We start from the raw sequence: 23,028 nt of genomic DNA, 5'->3' as shown, positions 1-23,028 counted from the left end.
CCTATTCAATATTGTACTTGAAGTCCTAGCCATAACAATTAGGCAACAAAAGGAGATCAAAGGGATACGAATTGGATAGGAAGAAGTCAAATTATCACTACTTGCTGATGATATGATAGTATACATAAGTGACCCCAAAAATTCTACCAGAGAGCTCCTAAACCTGATAAACAACTTCAGCAAAGTAGCTGGATATAAAATTAACTCAAGCAAATCAGAGGCCTTCCTCTACATAATTATAGGATAAACAGGCAGAGAAAGAAATTAGGGAAACATCACCCTTCACAATTGTTACAAATAATATAAAATACCTCCGTGTAACTCTAACTAAGCAAGTAAAAGATCTGTTTGACAAGAACTTCAAGTCTCTGAAGAAGGAAATTGAAGAAGCTCTCAGAAGATGGAAAGATCTCCCATACTCATGGATTGGCAGGATTAATATAGTAAAAATGGTCATTTTGTCGAAGGCAATCTATAGATTCAATGCAATCCCCATCAAAATTCCAACTCAATTCTTCACAGACTTAGAAAGAGCAATTTCCAAATTCATGTGGAACAACAAAAAACCCAGGATAGCCAAAACTCAACAATATTTATTCTCAACAATAAAGGAACCTCTGGTGGAATCACCATACCGGACCTTAAGCTCTACTATAGAGCAATTGTGATAAAAACTGCATGGTATTGGTATAGTGATATGCAGGTAGATCAATGGAACAGAATTGAAGACTCAGAAATGAACCCACACACCTATGGTCACTTGATCTTTGACAAAGGAGCTAAAACCATAAAATGGAAAAAAGACAGCATTTTCAACACATGGTGATGGCTCAACTGGAGGTTAGCATGTAGAAGAATACAAATCGATCCATTCCTATCTCCTTGTACCAAGCTCAAGTTCAAGTGGATCAGGGACCTCTACATCAAACCAGACACACTGAAACTAATAGAAAAGAAAGTGGGGAAGAGCCTCAAGCACATGGGCACAGTGTAAAATATCCTGAACAGAACACCAATAGCTTATGCTCTAAGATCAAGAATTGCCAAATGGGACCTCATAAACTTGCAAAGCTTCTGTAAGGCAAAAGACACTGTCAAAAGGACAAAATGGCAACCAACAAAATGGAAAAAGATCTATAGCAATCCTATATCTGATAGAGGGCTAATATCCAATGTTTACAAAGAACTCACGAAGTTAGACTCCAGTGAACCAAATAACCCTATTAAAAAGTGGGGTACAGAGCTAAAAAAAGAATTCTCAACTGACGAATTCCTAATGGCTGAGAAGCACCTAAAGAAATGTTCAACATCCTTAGTCATCAGGGAAATGCGAATCAAAAGAACGCTGAGATTTTACCTCACACCAGTCAGAATGGCTAGGATAAAAAACGCAGGTGACAGCAGATGCTGTAGATGTTGTGGAGAAAGAGGAACACTCCTTCATTGCTGGTAGAATTGCAAGCTGTTTCAACCACTCTGGAAATCAGTTTGGTGGTTCCTCCGGGAATTGGACATAGTACTACCAGAGGACCCAGCTATACCACTCCTGGGCATGTACCCAGAATACGCTCCAACATGTAATAAGGACACAAGCTCCACTATGTTCTTAGCAGCCTTATTTATAATAGCCAGAAACTGGAAACAACCCAGGTGTCTATCCACAGAGGGATGGATGCAGAAAGTGTGGTACATCTATACAATGGAGTACTACTCAGCTATTAAAAATAATGAATTTATGAAATTCTTGGGGAAATGGATGGACCTGGAGAATATCATCCTGAGTGAGGTAACCAAATCACAAAAGATCACACATGGTATGTATTCTCTGATAAGTGGATATTAGCCTAGAAGACTGGAATACACAAAGTACAAACTACAAACCACAAGAAACTCAAGAAGAAGGAAGCCAGGAAGTGGACAGTGTGGGGTGGTGAGCAGGGGGAGGGAGGGAACAGGTGATTATTTTAGTTTTTGTTTATTTTTATTTTTGTTTTTTTTCTTATTTTATTTTCTTTTTCTTTTTTCTTTTGGAGGAGAACCTGGGAAAGGAGATATTGTAAATAAAGAAAACATCTAATAAAAAAATAAAAAAGTAAAAATAAGAGAAAAGGCAGTCCTTTGAGAGTTAGAAGTACCAGAAACAAGCTGAGACAAAGAACCAGAGAGAACTAAGAGCTGTTTTTTTAAAACTATGGAGAAACATTTAGTGAATCAATGCATGCCAGGGATCCAGCCCCAGAGATTCTTCTTTCTTCACCATTCCTTTTGAGCCAGCAAAGAGGAAGAGCTTCAGTGTGGTAAGACTTGGTCTTATGACATACTTAGGGTTGCTGTATAATAATAAAACATTTACTTATCTTAAGTCTAAGTCACTTTGTTACTGTAGATGACCTGCCTGAATTCCCTTGACGCCAGAAACAGCAGTCTCTGGCATTTAGCACCTCATCATAAAATGCAGGGGAGTAAAGGATTAAGTGCCAGACCAATTTCCCTCTTGTCCAGATGCCTCTCTCTTGTCAGGCTAGGGGGAGTGTTGGACCATTAAGCTTCAGTTGAACAGGGAGACGCAAGTTACACTGGCAAAAGGAAAAACTTTTACACAAGTAAATATGGATTAAACTTACATAAATTCATCTACAAGTTCATGCATATACATGCATACATTTCCATGCAAACAAGTTAGGCTCAGCTTACATACTATCTCATAATTACACACATACACACATACATCAATTCTTACTTATGTATATTGAGCAAAAGTCCAAGCACCAGTGCAGAAAAAAGTCATTCATTCTGGATGACAAATAAGCTCCAATCTTTATTGCGTGGAGAAAGAAAAAGCTTCTACCCTTTTATTATGAAATGAATTAAAACCAAGTCTATATGAAGAAAGCTTTGTTCTCTTTAGTGAGACTAAGCCTGCCTTGCTATTAAGGAAAGACATGTTCTGTCCCATGGTAAGAAGAAGCCTGCCTACTCATTCTGCTCTCTCTGCAGTTTATTCTTTTTTCCCACTTTTCCTCTCCACTCTGCATATTGCTCTCTTAATTTTTTATGTTGCTTTATAATTTCTAAGTTATTCCACTCTGTAGTCACCTTCTAATCTTCTCTTCTGCTCCTGATTTAACAATGCTCTGGCTTCCAATGCCTTTACTCCCAATGCTATGTTCCCAAATCCTGGCTCTACAATGTAATGTTGCCTAGTCTTTTGTACATTTTCTAAAAGAATAAATCACATGGTTTTTCCAAGCATCCCCTTTTTACAAAAGTCCACTAGAAATTCAAACATAAATTCAAACCATAAATCGAATAAGAAATTTACAACAGAGAATGTTTACTTGCATATCCATTAAGAATAATTATCTGGCTAAACATTCATCATCGGTCACTAACTCTACAGATTCATGGAGGGTTAAAAAACATAATTTTTGTGACTAAGGTATTAGACAAGTTTCATATAGATAAACACAGTCAACATTTTACCTTCTGTCTTTGCATCTATAATAAATCCTCAGCTCCATTTTTATGACCTTTTGTTAATTGTTTTAAAACCTCTTGAAAAGTGCTCTAAGTTGCAGATGCCTGCTTGCTACCTCAAAAGCAATAAACTGGTGCCACTTGAAGACTATCAGAGTTCTCATTGCAGTTTTGACATCAGAAAGGACTTAATAGCAGTCCCATTATAAAAAGATCTTAGTAATTACTAACACATTTTTAGGAATTCTTATAGGATCATCATTAAGAGTTAAGAAATCATTTATTTGTCTATATTGCTTCACTACAAGAGAACACATCTTCAGTGTTCTGCAAATGTCTGCTCAAAAGGTGGGCTAATACCTTGTGATTGTTATATATTTAAAAATAATAGAAAAAGCATAATAATAACAGGAATCTTTCCTATAGTGAAATTCTCAGTCTTGCCTAAAGAAGCAGTTCCATCATTAACTTTAACAGTCCATGGTAGAACCATCTCAGGAAGATCACATACTAATTTTTAGCTTATCTTTGATGACTCCTGGCAGATGAAAATAAAAAGGATGATTATAATTAAGAAAAATCAGAGTTGTACAGCGATATATGATAAAAGATACAGAGCATAATCTAAAACATGAAGGGGTTACTTTATAGACATGACTTACCAGTGTTAAACAAAGATAACCATGACCCGGATAACATAGTGGATGAACATGTAGTGACATACAAGAAAAAAATGTCATATGTAAAAATAAAATGCAGAATGAGATGGACTCCAAGTGGGCTTAATTAGAGAAGATGTACCCAACCCTCAAGAGACTGGAGTCCCTAGGGAGTTTAGAGGTCTTGTGGGGTGGGTGGTGGATGATGGGTAGTGGGGACATCCTGGAGGAGACAAGGGTGTGGGGAGGAGGTATGGGATGTGGAGCAATTGGAGGGTGGACCGGGAGAGGAATAAAACCTGGAATGTAAATAAATAAATAAATATGTAAACAAATACATAAATACACATTTTTTAAAAAAGGTAAAAGACACATTTAAAACCCAGAAAAATCTGTACAAAAATTTCCATAGGATGACTATAAAGAAATGGTTATTATTGAGAATAATGGGAATAGCAGAACAGGAGGCAGACATAATTGGGGATAACTAGGGGTCACTCATGAAAGCCTTTAGGCTAAGCAAAGGAATTATGTCCTTTGCTTATGGATTATGCCACATCCACCAGAAAACCACTGAGCTGCATATTATTATTAAAAACACCACATTCTTGAGTAAAAGCATATGGCAAAATCAATCTAGGACAATCTGGCAGCTTTACCCCTATTGCCTAGATTTCACAGTGCTGGAAGTGTCTCTGAATACTAGTGGGGGATAAAAATATCCAACACTCAGATATGAACCCTGAAAGCTACATTAATGACTGGGTTCACTCATGCAATAACTATTTCTGATTGGGTTTAAAGCCAGTTGAACAATGTTGAAGTCATGCCAAATACTGTTAACTAAGCCAAAAATATGTGGATGGCTAAGTCAATTTTCCTAATGGAGAACCTTATATTATTGTGCTGTTAAATGGTCCTGTAAGTTTTTATCTTTATATTCATACATTAGAGTATCTATTTCCTAACTTTAATCAGAGAAGCTTCTTTTTTCATCTGGTGATAATAGACAATTCATTAATAGACAGAGAATAGGAGACTGGGTAATATTTAGTGCTAAATGAGATGTCTATACCACATTCCCAGAAGAGGAATAGAAAGATTTTAATAGGTAGAGGAAGTATGCATCTCCAGTAAAACATGACAGCTTTATTAAACACACAAACTCTCAGCAGCTGTGACTGTATGCCCAGTATATATAAAAGATCCAGCCAACTGAAATCTCTGCATAGTGAAGGAACTCATGAAGACCCACCTCCTAGCCAGGAATGTATTGACTGCTTCTGGGCATGTGTATAGTAGAGGATTGCAAATTTGATCATCAATAGGAGGAGAGGACCTCGGCCCTGTGAAGGTTCTGTGCCCCAGTGTAGGGGAATGCCAGGGTCAATAAGTGGGAGAGGGTGGGGTGGCAGGCATGGGGAGGAGGGAGGCAACAGGGGTTTGTTCTTGTTGTTTTTGTTTGTTTGTTTGTTTGTTTTTTGGAGGGAAAACTGGGAAAGGAGAAATTTACATGTAAATAAAGAAAATATCTTAAAAAAAAAAAAAACAAGAGTCATTTTCCTTCAGGGATACAGCCACCGAGGGGCTACACTTGCATGCACTAGAAGGCCTCCTATACAGATGCACTTATAGGTAGTATAAAGTGTACTAAGTAGATTGTCCGAGTCCAACTCCAGATATCTGGTTCTCTCTTGAAGATAGCCAAGGGGGGAAGAGTGTTGGTGGGGGCAAGGCTTTGGTTTCATGAGATATTAGGGTCACTTTTATTATAATAATACTATTTACCTATCTTAAGTCTAAGTTACTTCACAGAGGTAGCTGGCCTGCCTGTCTGAGTTCTTCTAAGGGCAGAAACTTCAGTCATTGGTGGTTAGCACCTCATCATGAAACAGCAGGTGATTAAGTAAAGAATTAATTGGTAGTACTTTTTTTTCTCTTGGCCAGAAACTACACCTCTGGCTTGTCTGGTAGGAAGGAGGTTTGGAGCAATAAACTTTAATTGAACCAGAGGAGAGTCACTAGCAGAAGGAAAGGCTTTTACACAAGTATTTATGCAGAAACTCACATAAATTCATGTGCAAATTCATGCGTATAGTCATACATCTTCATTCCAGTTGGGCTCAGCTAAATACTTATCTCATAATTAAGTATTTACACACACACACACACACACACACACACACACACACACACACACACACCGTGTCCATATTCACATATGAATATGAAGCAATAGCCCCAAGCACCAGGGCTAAATGAATTAAACCCAGGTCCATATGAAAAAAACTTTGTGCTCTTTCATAAGACTAAGCCTGCCTTACTCTTAAAAACAAGACCTGCTCAGTCTCCTGCCTACTTTTTCTGCTCTCTGTACAGCTTCTCCATCTCTCCTTCTCTCTGCATTCTATGTATTGCTCTCTTAATTTCTAAGTTCCCCTTTAATTTCCAAGTTATTCTACTGTGCTATCTTACTCTTTCCTCTTGCAGTCTCCTCCTGCTCTGATGTAACAAATGCCATACAATGTGATTGTTCTTAACTTTTTTGTACCTTTTTTAGAGGAACAACTCACAAGGTTGTTTTACAACCTCTTGGAATGTGTTAAAAGGTGTAAATGCCTCCTTTTTCAGAAGCAATTAACTCATGGCACTTGAAGACTGGCAGTGTTCTAATTGCAGTTTTGATATCAGAGAAGGCTTCAAAAGTAGCCCTATAATAAGGAGCTTAATAGTTAATAGTATTATTTTAGGAATTCTTATAGGATCATCATTAAGAATTAAGAAATCACTACAAAACAGTACATTTTCATTGATCTGCGGAAATCTGCTCAAAAGGGTGGACTAATACCTAGTGATTGTTATATATATATTTAATTATAACAGGAATCTTTACTAAAATGTAGTCCCTTCAGCCTTCCCTAGATGGGCCTATACATTGTAGACATAAAGTTCACTCATTACAGATGAGAAACCATCTTAGGAAGGTCACCTGCATTTTTTTAGCTTCTCCTATATGACTCTTGGCAGTAGATGCTTTGTTGTTGTTGGTGGTGGTGGGGGTGGTGGTGGTTTTTCATTTTGTTTTTGCTTTTTCTTTTTCAAAAAAGAGCACATGAATTTGGAAAGGGAAAAGTGGGTGAAGGATAGGGGACAAAATTGAATGGTAGGTAGTGGGAGTGAAGTTGACCAAAACACATTATACACATTTATGAAATTCTAAAATAATGGAAATTGTTTATTAAAAAAGAGTACTATTGCCAGGCGGTGGTGGCGCACACCTTTAATCCCAGCACTTGGGAGGCAGAGGTAGGTGGATTTCTGAGGCGGTCTACAGAGTGAGGTCCAGGACAGCCAGGGCTATACAGAGAAACCTGTCTCAAAAAAAAAAAAAAAAAAAAAAAAAAAAAAAAGAAAAGAGTACTATTGATAATCATGTAAAATATTAATTTTAAAACTCCTTATAGAAAAAATACCACATGCAGAGTTACTGCTGTTCATGATTTTCAAACAACACTTAGTTCTTGGTAAAGAAATATCAGACATAATAAGATAAAGAAAACAATCTTAAATAATGCTGTATAAAAAGAGAATGAAATGCACCGGTTTGTGCTTATAAAAGATCTCTTCATGTTTATTCTCTTCAGTTATTTCAGTTATGAAGAATGTGACAGTTATGAAAATAACTACAAGAAATTTAAAAATGAAACTGTATTCTTATCAATCAACTTGCAAAAATTAATATCAAATGAATCAAATACCTTACCTAAAACCTGAAACTCACAAGTCCAAGGAAGTTCCTAAAACTAAAACTACTCACAAGAATGCTTCTCAGAGTTATATTAGCAGTAACAACTGCTGGGAGAGGAAACTTATCCACTTCACTTTCAGGTGGTCTCTTTGTGTCCTCTAACATTCCCCAGTTTTTCATTTATGTAACATATTCCATCACTTTCTATAGCTCCCTCACCTTCTCTCTTGTCTCTTTTCTGCTTTGACATCAAGCACACAAACAGAAGATAGCAGAGAGAACCTTAATATTTATATTTCTGAGTCTGACTTAACTTAATAAACATAATATTTCTAATACCATCATTGTCCTGTTAAAGTTATGATTTTAATCTTTAGGATGAAGAAATTCCCACTGTAGATGTGTTTTACATTTTCTGCCTACCATGGAAGAGGCACTATATTCAATACCCAGTGCAGCAAAAAAAATTATAAAATGTTAAAAATAAACATTTGCACAAAAAATCTTTGAAATTCATTATTATATACTTAGAATTCATCTGTATTTACACTATATACATTTCAAAAGATGATAATGGCATATCTTCACTTGAGAGCTGCTTAGAAGTTGTTTTGCCTTAAAACTTGTAGACTTTAGGGGCTAAGATAATGGTTCAGTTGAGCATAAAATAATTAGAACCTGAGTTCAGATCCCCAGTTCCCACATAAATATATGGGCATGATGATATACACCTGAAGTCCCATTACTTACTTTGGGAGGTAGAAACTGGTTGCTCATTTACTTTATATAAATCAAAAGGTTGTGTTTTCACTTAGAAACTTGGTTCAAAAAGTAGTAAAGGAAGATATTTGATTTCAACTTCTGGCCTCCACATGATGTGCACACACAAACACAGATACCTATATAGAAACAAAAAACCCTAGTAGTCTCCATTTAAAGCATTATTACATTTGGAGAAAATTAAAAACAAAGAACTGATAAGTCCCATATACTCCTTACTTTATTCTAGCTATATGATCCCTCAAATTATTAGTGGCTTACATGGAGTAGAATATGGCACAGGTGATAAACTAAATTTGATACATCATTATTTAGTGAACTTTATTTTACCTTTGATTCATATTTAAATGCATATGTATATCACTACTATATATATATGTGTGTGCGTGCGTGCGTGCATGCGTGTGTGTGTGTGTGTGTGTGTGTGTGTGTGTGTTAGTTCATTTTCATGTGCTTCAGTAAGGATTGGGTGACAGATACCCAACATACTCTAAGAAAAATCACATTAAATAAGCAAAATTAATTCTGTGGACATGCAAATGGATAATAACAACTTTTTTCCAATAGTCTCCAATACAGGCAGACCTCAAGCATTCTGTGTATACAAAGAAAATCTTGACCTCATTATTCTTCTACATCTTGCTCCCCAGTGCTGGGATTACACATGTTTAAAACAATATCCAGTTTATGTGTTTCTGGTGATTACTCCCAGGATTATTTTGCATGATAGAAAAGCATACTGTCAATTGAAATACATCCCTTTCCCTTATGACAAATATTTTCATCCACAGCAGAAGGAAAGTTTTTGACATCAGCTTGGTCAAGTCTTCCCAAGAGGACTTCAACTCAGGATCCCTGTTGTCAACAGAACTGGATGAAATCATGGCCCTTGAGACTAGAGGTGATGAGCCTCAAACATGTTTTCCATATTGTGTTTTTTGCCTGCAAGTGGGAACTCAGATGTGGAGTTCCAGGAAAGGAAGTTTTCCAGAATTGTCAAGGGAATATTTGGAAACTGAGTTGAAGAAGCCATGGGAATAAGAGTAGCCATCATAGTCAACAACAGAATTGGAATTAGCATGAACTGATACAAATTCATCAGATATATATACACCTCCTAGCTTTGAAAATTCAACCTCTACATAGTCTTAAACTTTGCAGATACTTCTGTCATGTTCCCTCTGATTTTTATGTTCCTGCTCCTGCAGTATTCCAGTTATGTCTACTCTTTTGACCGCTCTTACTGTGCTGCAATGACAAAAACCAGTGTATACAAGGATGGAGATGTGGTGGTTGCTGCATTTTTACCTCTTTTTACTATTGTCTTAGATTCCACAATTGATGATCCAAGCAAAGAGAATTCCTATATTCAGTAAGTTAATTATTTTATATCTTTCTTTTCTGTCTTATTTTAAAGATATACAATGCCTATAAATATTATATGTGCATACAACACTGCTATGCATATCCTCCATATTGCTTTTATATCACAAGAACTGTCTCTAATTTATTTTTATTATTTCTGTTTAGTGGTTTCTTTGCTTCACAAAAACCAAAAGTATTCTAGCTTCTTTCATTCCAGCTTTTCTTTTCTGAGACTCAATTTTCCCTTAACAACTCTACTATTTCTGCCCTCTTCTAGCCTGTTGTAAGGAATTAGTGTTGTCATGAATTACATCCAATAATATTACCTAATATCACAATGCAAGCCATTGGCACGAATTCTGTACAATGAGCATTTGGATAATTCTCTTAATGGATAGTAAAGGATCATTATGTGATTGGTACTAAACCTCTGACAGATGTCTATTTGGCAAAGACCTTCTTACTCTCTGGGCTGCTTCTCCACCTTGTTGACAGCTATGCAGATGTTTAGTTTTATGAAGTTCCAATTTTCAATTGTTAGCTTTAAGTCTTGGGCAAGCAGCATCTTTTCCTACAACTCTATCATGGAGAGCACTACCTGTTTTCTTCTAACAGTCTCAGGATTTCAGACTTCACGCTTATGTCTTTAATACATTTAGCATTAGGTTTTGTGCAAGTTAATAGGCACAGGCTTAATTTTATTGTTCAGTATGTATTTCTTGAAGATGCATTCTTTTCTTCAGCATTCGGTTTTCCTTTTTGTTTTGTTTTGTTTTTGTTTTTGTTTTTGTTTTTTTTGGCATCTCAGTCAAATGTTAAGTGGTTGACCTTACATGTATTCATGCTTAGATTTGATTTTGCTCCATTGGTCTATAGGTCTGTTTTGTGTCAGGACAATGCTGTTTTGTTATTATGTCTCTCTATTATATATTAAGATCTGGAATTGTAAACCTTCCAGCATCATTTCCCCACACAGGATCATTTGTGGTTTTCATTTGAAATTGTACATATTTTTTTTCTGTGAAAATTTTGATGTCATTTTTACTGGGATTGCATTGACTATAAATAGCTTTTGGTAGAATGGTCATTTTCACCATACTACTTATACCAGTCTATGAACATGATATATCATTTTATTTCCTAGTATCTCTCTCTCTCTCTCCCTGTCTCTCTGTCTCTCTGTCTCTCTCTCTCTAGAAGTTTAAAGTGAATAAATTCTTTGTGTATGTGTCCATGTTCTTGTCTGGGTCTTTGGTTTTGGTGTATCAAAAAAGCTATTGATTGTGCAAGTTGATTTTGCATTCTGCTACATAGCTTAATTTGATTATCATTTCTTTTCTGGTAAAATTTTTGGAATCTCTAATATATAGCATTATGTCACCTACAAATAATGATAGTTTGACCTTTTCTCTGCTTCTTTGTGTCGTGTTAATTTCCTTGTATTGCCTCATTGAAGTACTCCAGCCAGTACTTCAAACACAATATTAAAAAGTAGTATATATGTTCTCTATAGGAAAGAATCAATGGGTATAACATATCCATTCCTATATTTCTGAGGCAATAGATGCAGGTAGTAAGTTGGTACTGCTTAGACTGTATAGAATAAAAGTAAATTTATTTTGTAGAATGCATGTCCTCCCAAGAAGTTTGCCTTGGGTACAGTAGAGTATTCTAGACTATTCTTTCTATTCCAAATCTTGTCAAAAAGAGTTGATACAGGTCAGTCTCTATTTTTGAAAAGTATGTCTTCCATGGATACATTCTTCTCCTTGTTATCTGAATAAATTGTGGCAAGGAATTTTGAGAAATGTGGTTGGCCAGAGCTAGTCCCTTCAAATTTTCAGTTATATATTTGTTAGTATCTGCTGATGATTCTTAAGAAAATGTAGTTCCAAAACTATGTCTTGTAATGAGTTTGTGTGTAGTAGGTAATGTATTAATAGTCAGTGCTTGTTGTTCAGTAAGATTTCTGATATCTTCTAAATCTGCATTGTTGTTTGAAATAACAGAAGATGCTATGCCAGCTCCAAGTAAGGAGCTAAGTAACATAGCTCCAGCGACTATCAATCATAAAGCTTTCTTGCAGCAAACTTATTTCCTGAGGAGAACTAGAAGACTGGTTTTCTCAATTCTGACTCAGAGAGATTTCCTAGGCTGCCATGATTTGAGGTTGAAGATAAGTGAGATCTTATGCATCCTATGTATAATAATGTCTTGCATGTAGGTTTAGGTAAGCTATCATCATAGATACTCTGGTAACTATTTTTCAGGAAGTAGGGGACTTGAATTCTGGCATGTAGTAGATGATTGGGGACAGGACTGGAAAGTGAGGGGTAATTGGAATCAGAGTCCAAGATGATGCCTGAAAATCAGACTCCAGAGGCCAGCATCAGAATGCATATCTAACTATATTGTCTGTTATACCAGCTTATGTACAGTTTTTTAACCAATTAGGGTATGTTGATATATTTAGTGGCAAATCCAGGTGCAACCTCTATTGTTTAGCAGAATCTGACTTGCTGGCCCATGAGCCTGTCCATGGACCATTAGGGGAGTCTCCAACCCCTTGGGGATATATATTTTTTAATTTTTTTATTAGATGTTTTCTTTATTTACATGTGATATGATATCTCCTTTCCCAGTTTCCACTCTGAAAAAATAAAATAAAAAATAAAAATAAAAACAAAGCAAGAAACAAAAATGAAAACAAAACAAAACAAAAAATTCTGTTCCCTCCCTTCTGCCCCTGCTCACCAACCCACCCTCCCCCACTTCCTGGCCCAGGCATTTCCCTACACTGGGGTATAGAACCTTCACAGGGCCAAGGGCCTCTCCTCTCATTGATGACAGACTTGGCCATCTTCTGCTATATGCATGTTGCTGGAGCCATTAGTCCCACCATGTGTACTTTTTAGTTGGTGGTTTAGTCGCTGGGAGCTCTGAGAGTACTAGTTAGTTCATATTGTTGTTTGTCCTAAGGGGCTGCAAACCCTTCAGCTCTTTGGGTCCTTTTTCTAACTCCTTCATTGGGGACCCTGTACTCAGTCCAATGGATGGCTGTGAGCCTCTACTTCTATATTAGTCGGGCACTGTCAGAGCCTCTCAGGAAAGAGCTATATCAGGCTCCTGTCACCCAGCACTTGCTGACATCCACAATAGTGTCTAGATTTGATACCCTTGGGGATATTTTGGTGAAGGCTAGGAAAGCAGCCACTGCCCTGGCCTTGGGTGAAAACTTTGTGTTTGCTCACCTGTATACTGAAAGCCACATCACATCATACACTGTGTACTGTTCCACTTCTTCCTCCACCAGGTTTATCTTCACATCAACCACAGGCTGTGAAACATTTGTTGTTCTCATCCAATCCTTGATCATTGATAATACATTGTTTTAGACTGCCTTCTTTGATTCTACAGATTTCCACAGTATAGGAAAGACATATACCACATCACATTCGGGTTCTTTGGGCAGTTTTTGCATGTGATACATTGAATTTGGGCTTTTGGGCCGCAAAGTCTTCATTGGCTCATTCCTTAATCTGTGGTAGTGAAGAATCACATAGAAATAATGGGGAAGACCTGGGTATGTATGTTTCCAATATTTCAGTTTGGAAAGATCAGTTTTCCATAAAATTTCTGAAGTCTTTTGTAATTTATAACCTTGACACAAGGAGTCATTGTTGTATTAGAATTGTGGCTCATTAGGACAGATCACACCAGACTAGTACAATTCCAAATGAGAGGATTATTGTAGGGAAAAACAGGGTGACAGAGATGAAGAAGGAAAAGAGAGCTCAGGAGGGGACTGCCTTTTATATGGGCTGTGATGTAATCACATGCAGGTAAAGGTGGGCTGGGTGGATACTGAGAATGTATGGTGATTGCCATGGCAAAAGATGTAGGGGTCTTGTCCCCTTGGGTGATGTCATCCTAGATTAGGAAGCTTGCTTTTGATGGCAACATATCTCCCTTTTTCTTGTCATAAAGAAAAGAAAAAAGGGAGGGAAGGGGAAGCCAATTGTTAAACTGCTTCCTGTTGTCAAGGAGTGTTGTAAATTTCAGGGTGTAGCTGACTTTCACCATTGGGGTCCACTTGGTTAAGGTTCACATCAGGCTCCTCTGTGGACAGCAGCTGGTAATCCTATAACAGTAACTGATTAAGAGTTTGGTTAGAAATGTTTTTGTATTTGTCATTGAAGGAATGTAGAAACAAGATTAATGAGCCAAGGAGCAAATAATAATTCCAGGAAGATGACTATAGGAAAGGTGTTATGAAAGGAAGTATCTGCATCTATATAGGGTTTTTAAAAATCCAGGAATCAGAGGCCTCATTTTCCCTGAAATTCTGCATGCCTGATTGTAGCTCCTAGATTTTATTTTTCACTATTCCAGATTGACTGTTGTAGACATAGCATTCTTCTTGGAGGAACAGGCAAAGACCACCTTCTTCATCTAGCCCCCATCAGTTCTGAAGAACCACAGCTTCCAAAGAATCTATCTAACCTAGATGGTAAGCATGATTTCAGACAATTTTTGGAAACCAGTGCTAAACTTGGAATTGAATTTTTCATATTGCATTATAGAAGTCATTGTCCCTGCAATTCCACTATCAGCACCTATGGGTATTCCTGCAGCAACCAAGAGTGGCTGCCCTCTTATGTTGGGCAGCTATCATATTTACAACTTGGAGTGGTAGTGGCTCATTTCCCTGGATTACTCCTAGTTCAGGAAAAAGGAATACCAACATGCAAACTCCTGACCAGCTGGTGGGTAGGCGATGATATACCTAAGTGCCACAAAGAATTGATGTGTTTTGGACTGCAAGGCATTGTGGCAGAGATGAGGTATCAAGGGTTGTGGTTCTATTGCTCTAGGGAGCTTAGCGTTCCTGCAGAATGTGTCCCAGAGATCTTAAAACAGTTTGCCATGCCAAAAAGAGGGATAGAGGAAAGGTATGGAGTGATGGCAACATCAGAGTCTGAGCAGCTGACAAAAGGTGAGGTAAGGTAATGTGGCAGTATCACCAGAGAGGCTGTAAGTAGCAATTGTAGGTCAATTCCAGAGGGCACACATAGCCAGAAATCTTTAAAGAGACCAGGTTGGGTGACATTAAGGAGTTGGTATATCAAGGACAAAGTCTGAAGCAAAAGGTGAAATGACAATTTAGTTCCATTTTTGATGGGAAATGTCAAGGAGCGAAGGACCTTGGAAGAGTCTTTGATTACTTCTCCTACTTTTCCAATATCTAGGTGTTGGGCAATTGAAACATATTTTCTCTGGATGTAGATAGTACTTACTGGGGACACAGCTTGATTTTTACCATAGAGCTTACCAACAACTCCTTTCTCCTACCTGGGATTCCATGAGTCTTGTATATAGAAAAATAATGTCTTGTATTATTAATAGAAGAAGTGATTGGTCTGTGATCCTAGCATATGTGTCTGGCAAGACCTATATGGGTAGCCCCCATATTCTTCCTGGCCATTTTGTTAACGACATCTAGAAGCATTTATTTTATGCAAAAAATTAAATAGAATTATGTCTACAGAAATAGTGTGCACATTATCTATGCAGAACAATGAATACCAAGGAATACAATATTGATATAACAGTTGTCTGTAAAATAAAAATAAAACCTGAGCCCCAGTATCAAACAAAAATAAAATGCTTATTTCCCAGCAGCATGGTATCTGGCCATTTTTTACAATGATCTTTTGTCTGGTCAAAGAGAAAGCAAGCAGAGATCATAATATTTAGATGGGATAAGAGTTACAGGGATGACAGTAATTTAGGTGAAAGACCAGGAGTTAGGACCAGATGTCCATACCTGAGTTCAAAAGGTAAAATGAGTAGAGGTTGATTGTGAAAGAACTACTAGCCTGAAAAGAGCCAGAGGTAGAAATTTTACCCAATCAAGGTGAAGTTCTTGCGACACCTTGACAAAAGTGGTTTTTAAAGAGCAGTTGGTTCTTTCTACCTTACCTGAAGATTGAGAGTGATAGGGAATCTGAAAATGTCAGGAGATGTCTAGAATCTTAGATAGAATTTGAGACATTTTGGAAGTAAATTCAGGGTCATTGTCTGACTGGAGGAAAGCTGGGACACCTAATTGGTGGATGATCTCTTGGAGGAGGAGATCAGAGACTGTCTGAGCCCTTTTGTGTGGGAAATGCCTCCACCCACTCTGAGAAGGTGTCCACCAAGACCAGGAGGTACTTCGCATGTTTGACAGTGGGCACATGGGTAAAATCAAGTTGCCAGTCAGTTTCAGGAAGGGAATTTCTAGCACAATGGGTAGGAAAAGGGTTGCTATGATACCTTGAATTGGAGTCTGACATTTGACAGATTTTGCAAGAGGCAGTGATAGATTTTAAGAAACTTAAGTCCTCAGGAGTAGGCTATAGGTGGGTTTTAACAAAATAAGACAATACTTGGCTATTAGAACGAAAGAGTTGATGAAGATAGGAGGGAGTTTGATGAGTGTCAAAGGGTGAGGGTGGGGATGTGTGTTGCAGTGTAAGAATGTCCTGGGGAGGATGGGATGAGACTAGGACTCTAAGGGCTTCAGTTCTAGCTGCCTCATCGACTCAGTTGTTTTTCTTGGAGACAACAGAGTCATTCCATCTGGTGGGATTTGCAGTGGACAGTCACAATAGCTGTGGGGAGATGGGAGGCCTTAAGCATGGCCATAATTTGGTTTTCATTAGTCACTGATCCTCCTTTAGTCATAAATAACCTGTGCTCCTTCCAGAGGGCAGTGTGGAACAGAAAATATGGACAGCATATTTGGAATTTGTGTAGATATTAAGGGATTGTCCCTGTGCCAGTCAAAAGGCACAGGTAAGTGCTCTTAGTTCAGCCTGTTGATTGGTGGTATAAGCAGGAAGAGCCTGTGTCTCAACCACCTCTGTGTCTGGCACTATAGCATAGCCAGCTCTTCTGGCCCTTTCATGTAGAAAAAAGCTCCCACCTGTATACCAGGTATAGATGGCGTGAGGCAATGTGCTCTTCTGTATGTGTGAAGGATGAGATAATAGTTCTTCTAAAGCTTCAGTGCAGGAGTGAGACAGGGAGTGGTTAATATTTGGTTGAGGAAGAAAATTGGAAATATTAAGAGGCACACATGTTTGGAACGTGAGTGTGGTGTCTTCCATAAGTGTTACCTGAAGAGAAAATACCCTAGAGGGAGGGTGAGTCTGTAAGCTGTTGTATGTTAGGAGCTGTGACAGGTTATGAGAAGAGAAAACAATTATAGGCAACCCAAATTTATTTTAGTTTTTTTTTTTTTGACTCTCAAGGAGTTCAGCAACTACTTAAGTATGAATACAAGGTTCCCATCCCTGGATGGTTCAATCTAGTTTTTGACAGGTTTGCCACAGGTGAAAAAGAGGGTCCCAGTTGATGACCTAGGACTCCAAGGGCAAATGCCTCTTTTTCAGTTATATAGAGGGAAAAGGACCAGTCAGATCAGGGATATGTAAGTCTAGGGCCTTAAGGAGAACCTGTTGGAGCCTTTGAAAGGGCTTGGTAACAGGTTTGTGGGTGGGGCCTAACACTGCTTCATATAAGGGGTGGGGAAGGAGGGAAAAGAAAAGAACCCAGGAATGTAAAAAGCTAGCTATTCCTTGGAATGATAAAATCTCTCCCTTTGTAGAAGGAACAGTTTCCTTCTCAATCATATTCTTTCTATCTAAGGTAATAGCCTTGTGGGTTGTGGTAATTGTTAGTCCTAAAGAGACCTGAGTGGTGGACAGTTGGACTTTAGAAAGTGAGACCCTGTAGCCTCTACTGGAAAGGAAATTCAGAAAAGCAGAGGTGTCAGCTTGGCTAATTTTTAGAGAAGCACTCCAGAGAAGGATATCATCTACGTAATGAACAATCTTAGATTTAGGGAGAGACAGAGAAAGTAAGCCAGAATCCAGGGCCTGGACAAAGAGGTGTGGGCTGTCACAGACTCCCTGAGGTAGAACAATCCAGGTAAGTTGGATTGAAAAGTGGATGTCAGGATCTGTCCAAGTATAGGCAAATATGTTCTGTGACTAGGCGTCTAGATGGATACAGAAAAATGCATCCTTGAGATCTAGAACTGAGAAATGGAAAGTCTCTGAGGAGATAGTGAGAAGTATGTAAGAGTCACAACAGGATAGAGGGGTAGCACTGCAGAATTAATGTACCTAAGGTCTTGAAACAGACGTTAGGTTCCATTAGGTTTCTTTTTTCTTTTCTTTTTTTTTTAGATATTTTCTTTATTTGCATGTCATATGATTTTTCTTTTCCAAGTTTCCCCTCCCAGGAACAAACAAACAAACAAAAACAACAAGAACAAACCCCTGTTGACTCCCCCCTCCCCATGCTTGCCACCCCACCCTCTCCCACTTATTGGCCCTGGCATTCTCCTACACTGGGGCACAGAACTGTCACAGGACCAAGGACCTCTCCTCCTGTTTGATTGATTTTGCAATCCTCTACTATACACATGCTGCCAGAACAATCAGTCCTTCCATGTATACTCCTTGGTGGGTGGTTGAGTCCCTAGGAGCTCTGAGGGTACTAGTTAGTTCATATTGTTGTTCATCCTGGGGGGCTGCAAACCCTTCAGCTCCATTGGCCCTTTCTCTAATTCATTCATTGGGGACGCTGTACTCAGTTCAATGGATGGCTGTGAGCCTCTACATCTGTATTAGTCAGGTACTGTCAGAGCTTCTCAGGAGAAAGCTATATCAGGCTGACTTGTCCTTCCTTCAGGCTTTACTCCATAGTTAGTCTCTGAAACTCCTGTGGGTATTTTGTTCCTCCTTTTAAGAAAGAATGAAATGTCCACATTTTGGTCTTCCTTTTTCTTGAGTTTCTTGTGGTTTGTGGGTTGTTCTTCCTGTATTCTGAACTTCTGGGTTAATAACCACTTATCAGAGAGTGCATACCATGTGTGCTCTTTTGTGATTGGGTTACCTCACTCAGGATGATATTCTCCAGATCCATCCATTTCCCTAAGAATTTCATAAATTCCTTGTTTTTAATAGCTGAGCAGTACTCCATTGTATAGATGTACCATATTTTCTGTATCCATTCCTCTGTTGAGGGACATCTGGGTTGTTTCCAGTTTCTGGCTATTATAAATAAGGCTGTTATGAACATGGTGGAGCATGTGTCCTTATTACATGTTGGAGCATCTTCTAAGTATATGCCCAGGAGTGGTATAGCTGGGTCCTCTGGTAGAACTATGCCCAGTTTCCGGAGGAACCACCAAACTGATTTCCAGAGTGATTGTACCAGCTTGCAATCCCACCAGCAATGAAGGAGTATTCCTCTTTCTCCACAACCTCTCCAGCATCTACTGTCATCTGAGTTTTTTATCCCAGCCAATCTGACTGGTATGCAGTGGAATCTTAGAGTTGTTTTGATTTGCATTTCCCTGATGACTAAGGATGTTGAACATTTCTTTAGGTGCTTCTCAGCCATTTGGTATTCATCAGTTGAGAATTCTTTGTTTAGCTCTGTACCCCATTTTTAATAGGGTTATTTGGTTCTCTGGAGTCTAACTTCTTGAGTTCTTTGTATACAGTGGATATTAGCCCTCTATCAGATATAGGGTTGGTAAAGATCTTTTCCCAATTTGTTGGTTGCTGTTTTGTCCTGTTGACAGTGTCTTTTGCCTTACAGAAGCTTTGCAACTTTATGACGTCCCATTTGTCAATTCTTGATCTTAGAGCATAAGCTAGTGGTGTTTTAAATATCTTTTAGGAAAAATTTCCCCTGTGCCTATTTGCTTGAGGTTCTTCCCTACTTTCTTTTCTATTAGTTTCAATGTATCTGGTTTAATGTGGAGGTCCCTGATCCACTTGAACTTGAGCTTTGTGCAAGGATATAGGAATGGATTGATTTGAATTTTTCTACATGCTAATCACCAGTTGAGCCAGCACCATCTATTGAAAATGCTGTCTTTTTTCCACTGTATGGTTTTTGCTCCTTTGTCAAAGATCAAGTGACCATAGGTGTGTGGGTTCATTTCTGGGTCTGCAGTTCGGTTCCATTGATCTACCTGCCTGTCACTGTGCCAATACCATGCAGTTTTTATCACAATTGCTCTGTAGTACAGCTTAAGGTCCAGGATTGTGGTTCCACCAGAGGTTCCTTTATTGTAGAGAATAGTTTTGGCTATCCTGGTCTATTAGGTTTCTTAACTGCTAGTATAGGAGTGTTAAAGGGGGAAGAGTTAGGTCAAAGGAATTTTTTCCTTAAGAGGTCAGAAATTATAGTCTTAACTCCCCTGAGGCTCTGGAGATAAAAGGGGGTATTGAGGTTGGTGGTGTACTTGGTAGAGTCCAGTAATTGGATTACAACAGGAGAATGATGTTTAGCAACAGAGGGTTTCTGGGTGTTGCAGACTTGGTCGTCTACCTAAGAAGCTGGTAAAGGAAAGAACATGTTAGGTTTAGTACGTTGAATGGCTAGAAGAAGGAGCAGAGGGGCTGCTGGTAACCTTGGGTTTTGACAAATGCATGTGGGGGGAGTGAAGGAAATAGAGGCCCCCAACTTAGCTAGAAGATCCATTTCCAATAAGGGGACAGGGCATGTTGGCACTACCAAAAAGGAATGGGTGAGAGGTACACCCCTAAAAATGCAACTAAGTGGTGGGGTCTAGTGAGGAAGGTAAGGTTGTCCTCCTACCCCAACAATAGGGGAATGAGAGGGGGAAGTGGGTCGCCAAAACTCTGTCAGTATTTAGTAAGTGGCCTCAGTGTCCAAGAGGAAGAAATGTACTGCCCACATACCATGATGACTACCCAGGGCTCCCTGCTAGTGATGGCCATGGTCAAATCAAGGGATCTCTGGACTCTTCAGTTGTCCATAGACAAGCCTAGAAGATGGCTGGAGGGTTACCTGGCAATGATGTCCCTCTGTCTTGCATGACATAAGAGCAATCCACAGCTCAATGTCTCTCCTGATGACACCTAGGATGACACCCTTTGTCTTTTGGGAGTTAGGGCAAGTCCTTGCCCAATGACCTTGTTGACCACCTCTGTAGCAGGAGCCTAGTTGGTATCTGAGTTTTAGAAGACAAGGAGTCTGGGGCAGTGGCTGGGGCTGGTTGCACAGTCTTTGCCAGCCTATTGTATTTTTGTCTTCGAGCCTTCTCATCTCTCTTATGGTACACTTTGAAGGCCAGTTCCAAAACTTCTGCTTGTGGAGTTAGGGGCCCCTTCTCCAACCATCTAAATTTAGCTTTCATGTCATCAGAAGTTGCTTACTTTCTGGGTTTTCAGGGTCTAGACTGGTATACTGTAATAAGGCCTTTGTAAGGCATTCTAAAAACTGAGATGGGTTTTCAGGGTCTAGACTAGTATACTGTAATAAGGCCTTTGTAAGGGGTGGATTAGTATACTGTAATAAGGCCTTTGTAAGGCATTCTAAAAACTGAGATGGGTTTTCTTGTTTGTCCTGGATGTCCTCTTAGAGTTTTTCAAAATTTGCTGTTTTAAGGCTACCCTATGGAGACTGGCCAGGAGGCAGATTATGAATCTATCTCAGGCTAAAATACCACCTGGGGAATTATAATTCTATTGAGGATATTGGTTAGGTACTACCTCAGATCCAAATGGGTAGTTTGGATCTGTTTGATGAGTCTTATCTGCATGTACTCTCGCCTATTTTCAAACTCACTTGCATTTATCAGGAATAAATTCTTAAGAGAGGATCATATGTTCATCATAGATAGTCAAGCTCTAAGATTGAGTAATATACTGAAATTCTTTAATAAAGGCAGAAGAGCTAGAGGTATAGGATCCCAGTTTGTTTTCTATTTGAGAAAGTTCACTTAGTGAGAAAGGGACATGAACTCTGATTAGACCATCTATTCCAGCAACTTCCCTTAAAGGAAGGACTGGTGCTGGGTTATGGTTGAAGTCTTATCTTGTATGTTGGCTTACAGGCTTGTCAAAGGACTGTGGCTGCGAAATGCCAACCCCTTAGCCCATGGAGGTTGACCAGAACATTCTGGGGGACCAGGGCTCTCCCTATTGACTGGAGGGAAAACTTTACCAACCCACCAATGCTCATACGAGGATTATAGCCGTCTGGTAGCAGGAAAAGTGGAGCTGTGCAGGTGGTGGACCTGTCTGAATGAGGTTCCTTGGAGCCTAACCCACATGTCAGAAGCTAACCCATCTATATGCCCTTGGAAGCAGAAGCTAACACGGTAGAAGTCCGTGTGTCCTGAGGCAACATTAGCTCATGTGGTCAAAGTCAGTGTGTCTGGCAGCTGTGGTATCAGAAATTCACGTGGCATGCGTCAGTGGCTGTGAACATGGCTGCAGAGGTGGCTGCAGTCAAAACCCACCTGTTGCACAGTGGCAGGGGTGGCAGTGGGGTAGAGGTCACGAGGTCACTGTGGCACACCTGAGTCTAGCAATCCCCAAATCTCAGACTAAATGTTGTGTTAGAATGGTGGCTCATTGGACAGATCACACCAGGCCAGCATAGTTCCATGGGAGAAGTTTACTGGGGGAGAAAAGGACAAGGAGGGTTGAGGAAGAAAAAGAAGGAAAGAGAGAGCAAAAGTCAGGGGGTTCTGCCTTTTATTTGGGCTGTGACATAATTACAAGCATTGCTATGCACAGGTGATGGTGGGCAGATGGACTCTGGGAATGTATGGTGCTGCCATGGCAACAGACACAGGGGGGTATCCTTTAATCACCTAAGGGTGATCTTATTGTCATTGCTGCATTGGGAAGTGACTGGTGACCATAAAGCTGGTTTCTGATACCAACAGTGAGTAATCTAATTAGACATTCATTATGTCAGGAGCTCCATAGGTTCATTGCAAGCCTAAAACTATAATTCTTAGATTGAAGTAAACATTAAAGCTTTATATAGATAAACCCAGTCAATATTTCATGTTTTGTCCTCACACCTACAATAAACTGTTCATTCCAATTTATGACCTTTAATTAATGGTTTTACAGGTTAAAGGAATGTGTTCTTAAATTGTAAATTTGTATC

The 23,028-nt window shown here is 39.0% G+C and overlaps 1 protein-coding gene across 1 annotated transcript in view; it reads left to right on the top strand.

Moving 5' to 3' along the window:
* LOC116104725 (vomeronasal type-2 receptor 116-like) overlaps nt 1–23,028 on the top strand; it is a 123,295-nt gene that overhangs the window by 36,701 nt on the left and 63,566 nt on the right. The window contains exons 2-3 of the mRNA XM_031391207.1: nt 9,456–9,565; nt 9,826–10,036. Of these exons, the coding sequence (XP_031247067.1) occupies nt 9,456–9,565; nt 9,826–10,036 (321 nt within the window). The remainder of the gene's footprint in view (nt 1–9,455; nt 9,566–9,825; nt 10,037–23,028) is intronic.

Source organism: Mastomys coucha, unplaced genomic scaffold (genome assembly GCF_008632895.1).
Source record: "Mastomys coucha isolate ucsf_1 unplaced genomic scaffold, UCSF_Mcou_1 pScaffold22, whole genome shotgun sequence".
Classification (NCBI taxonomy): domain Eukaryota; kingdom Metazoa; phylum Chordata; class Mammalia; order Rodentia; family Muridae; genus Mastomys; species Mastomys coucha.
The sequence above is the reverse complement of the archived record's forward strand: the minus strand, read 5'-3'. Positions and strand labels throughout refer to the sequence as shown.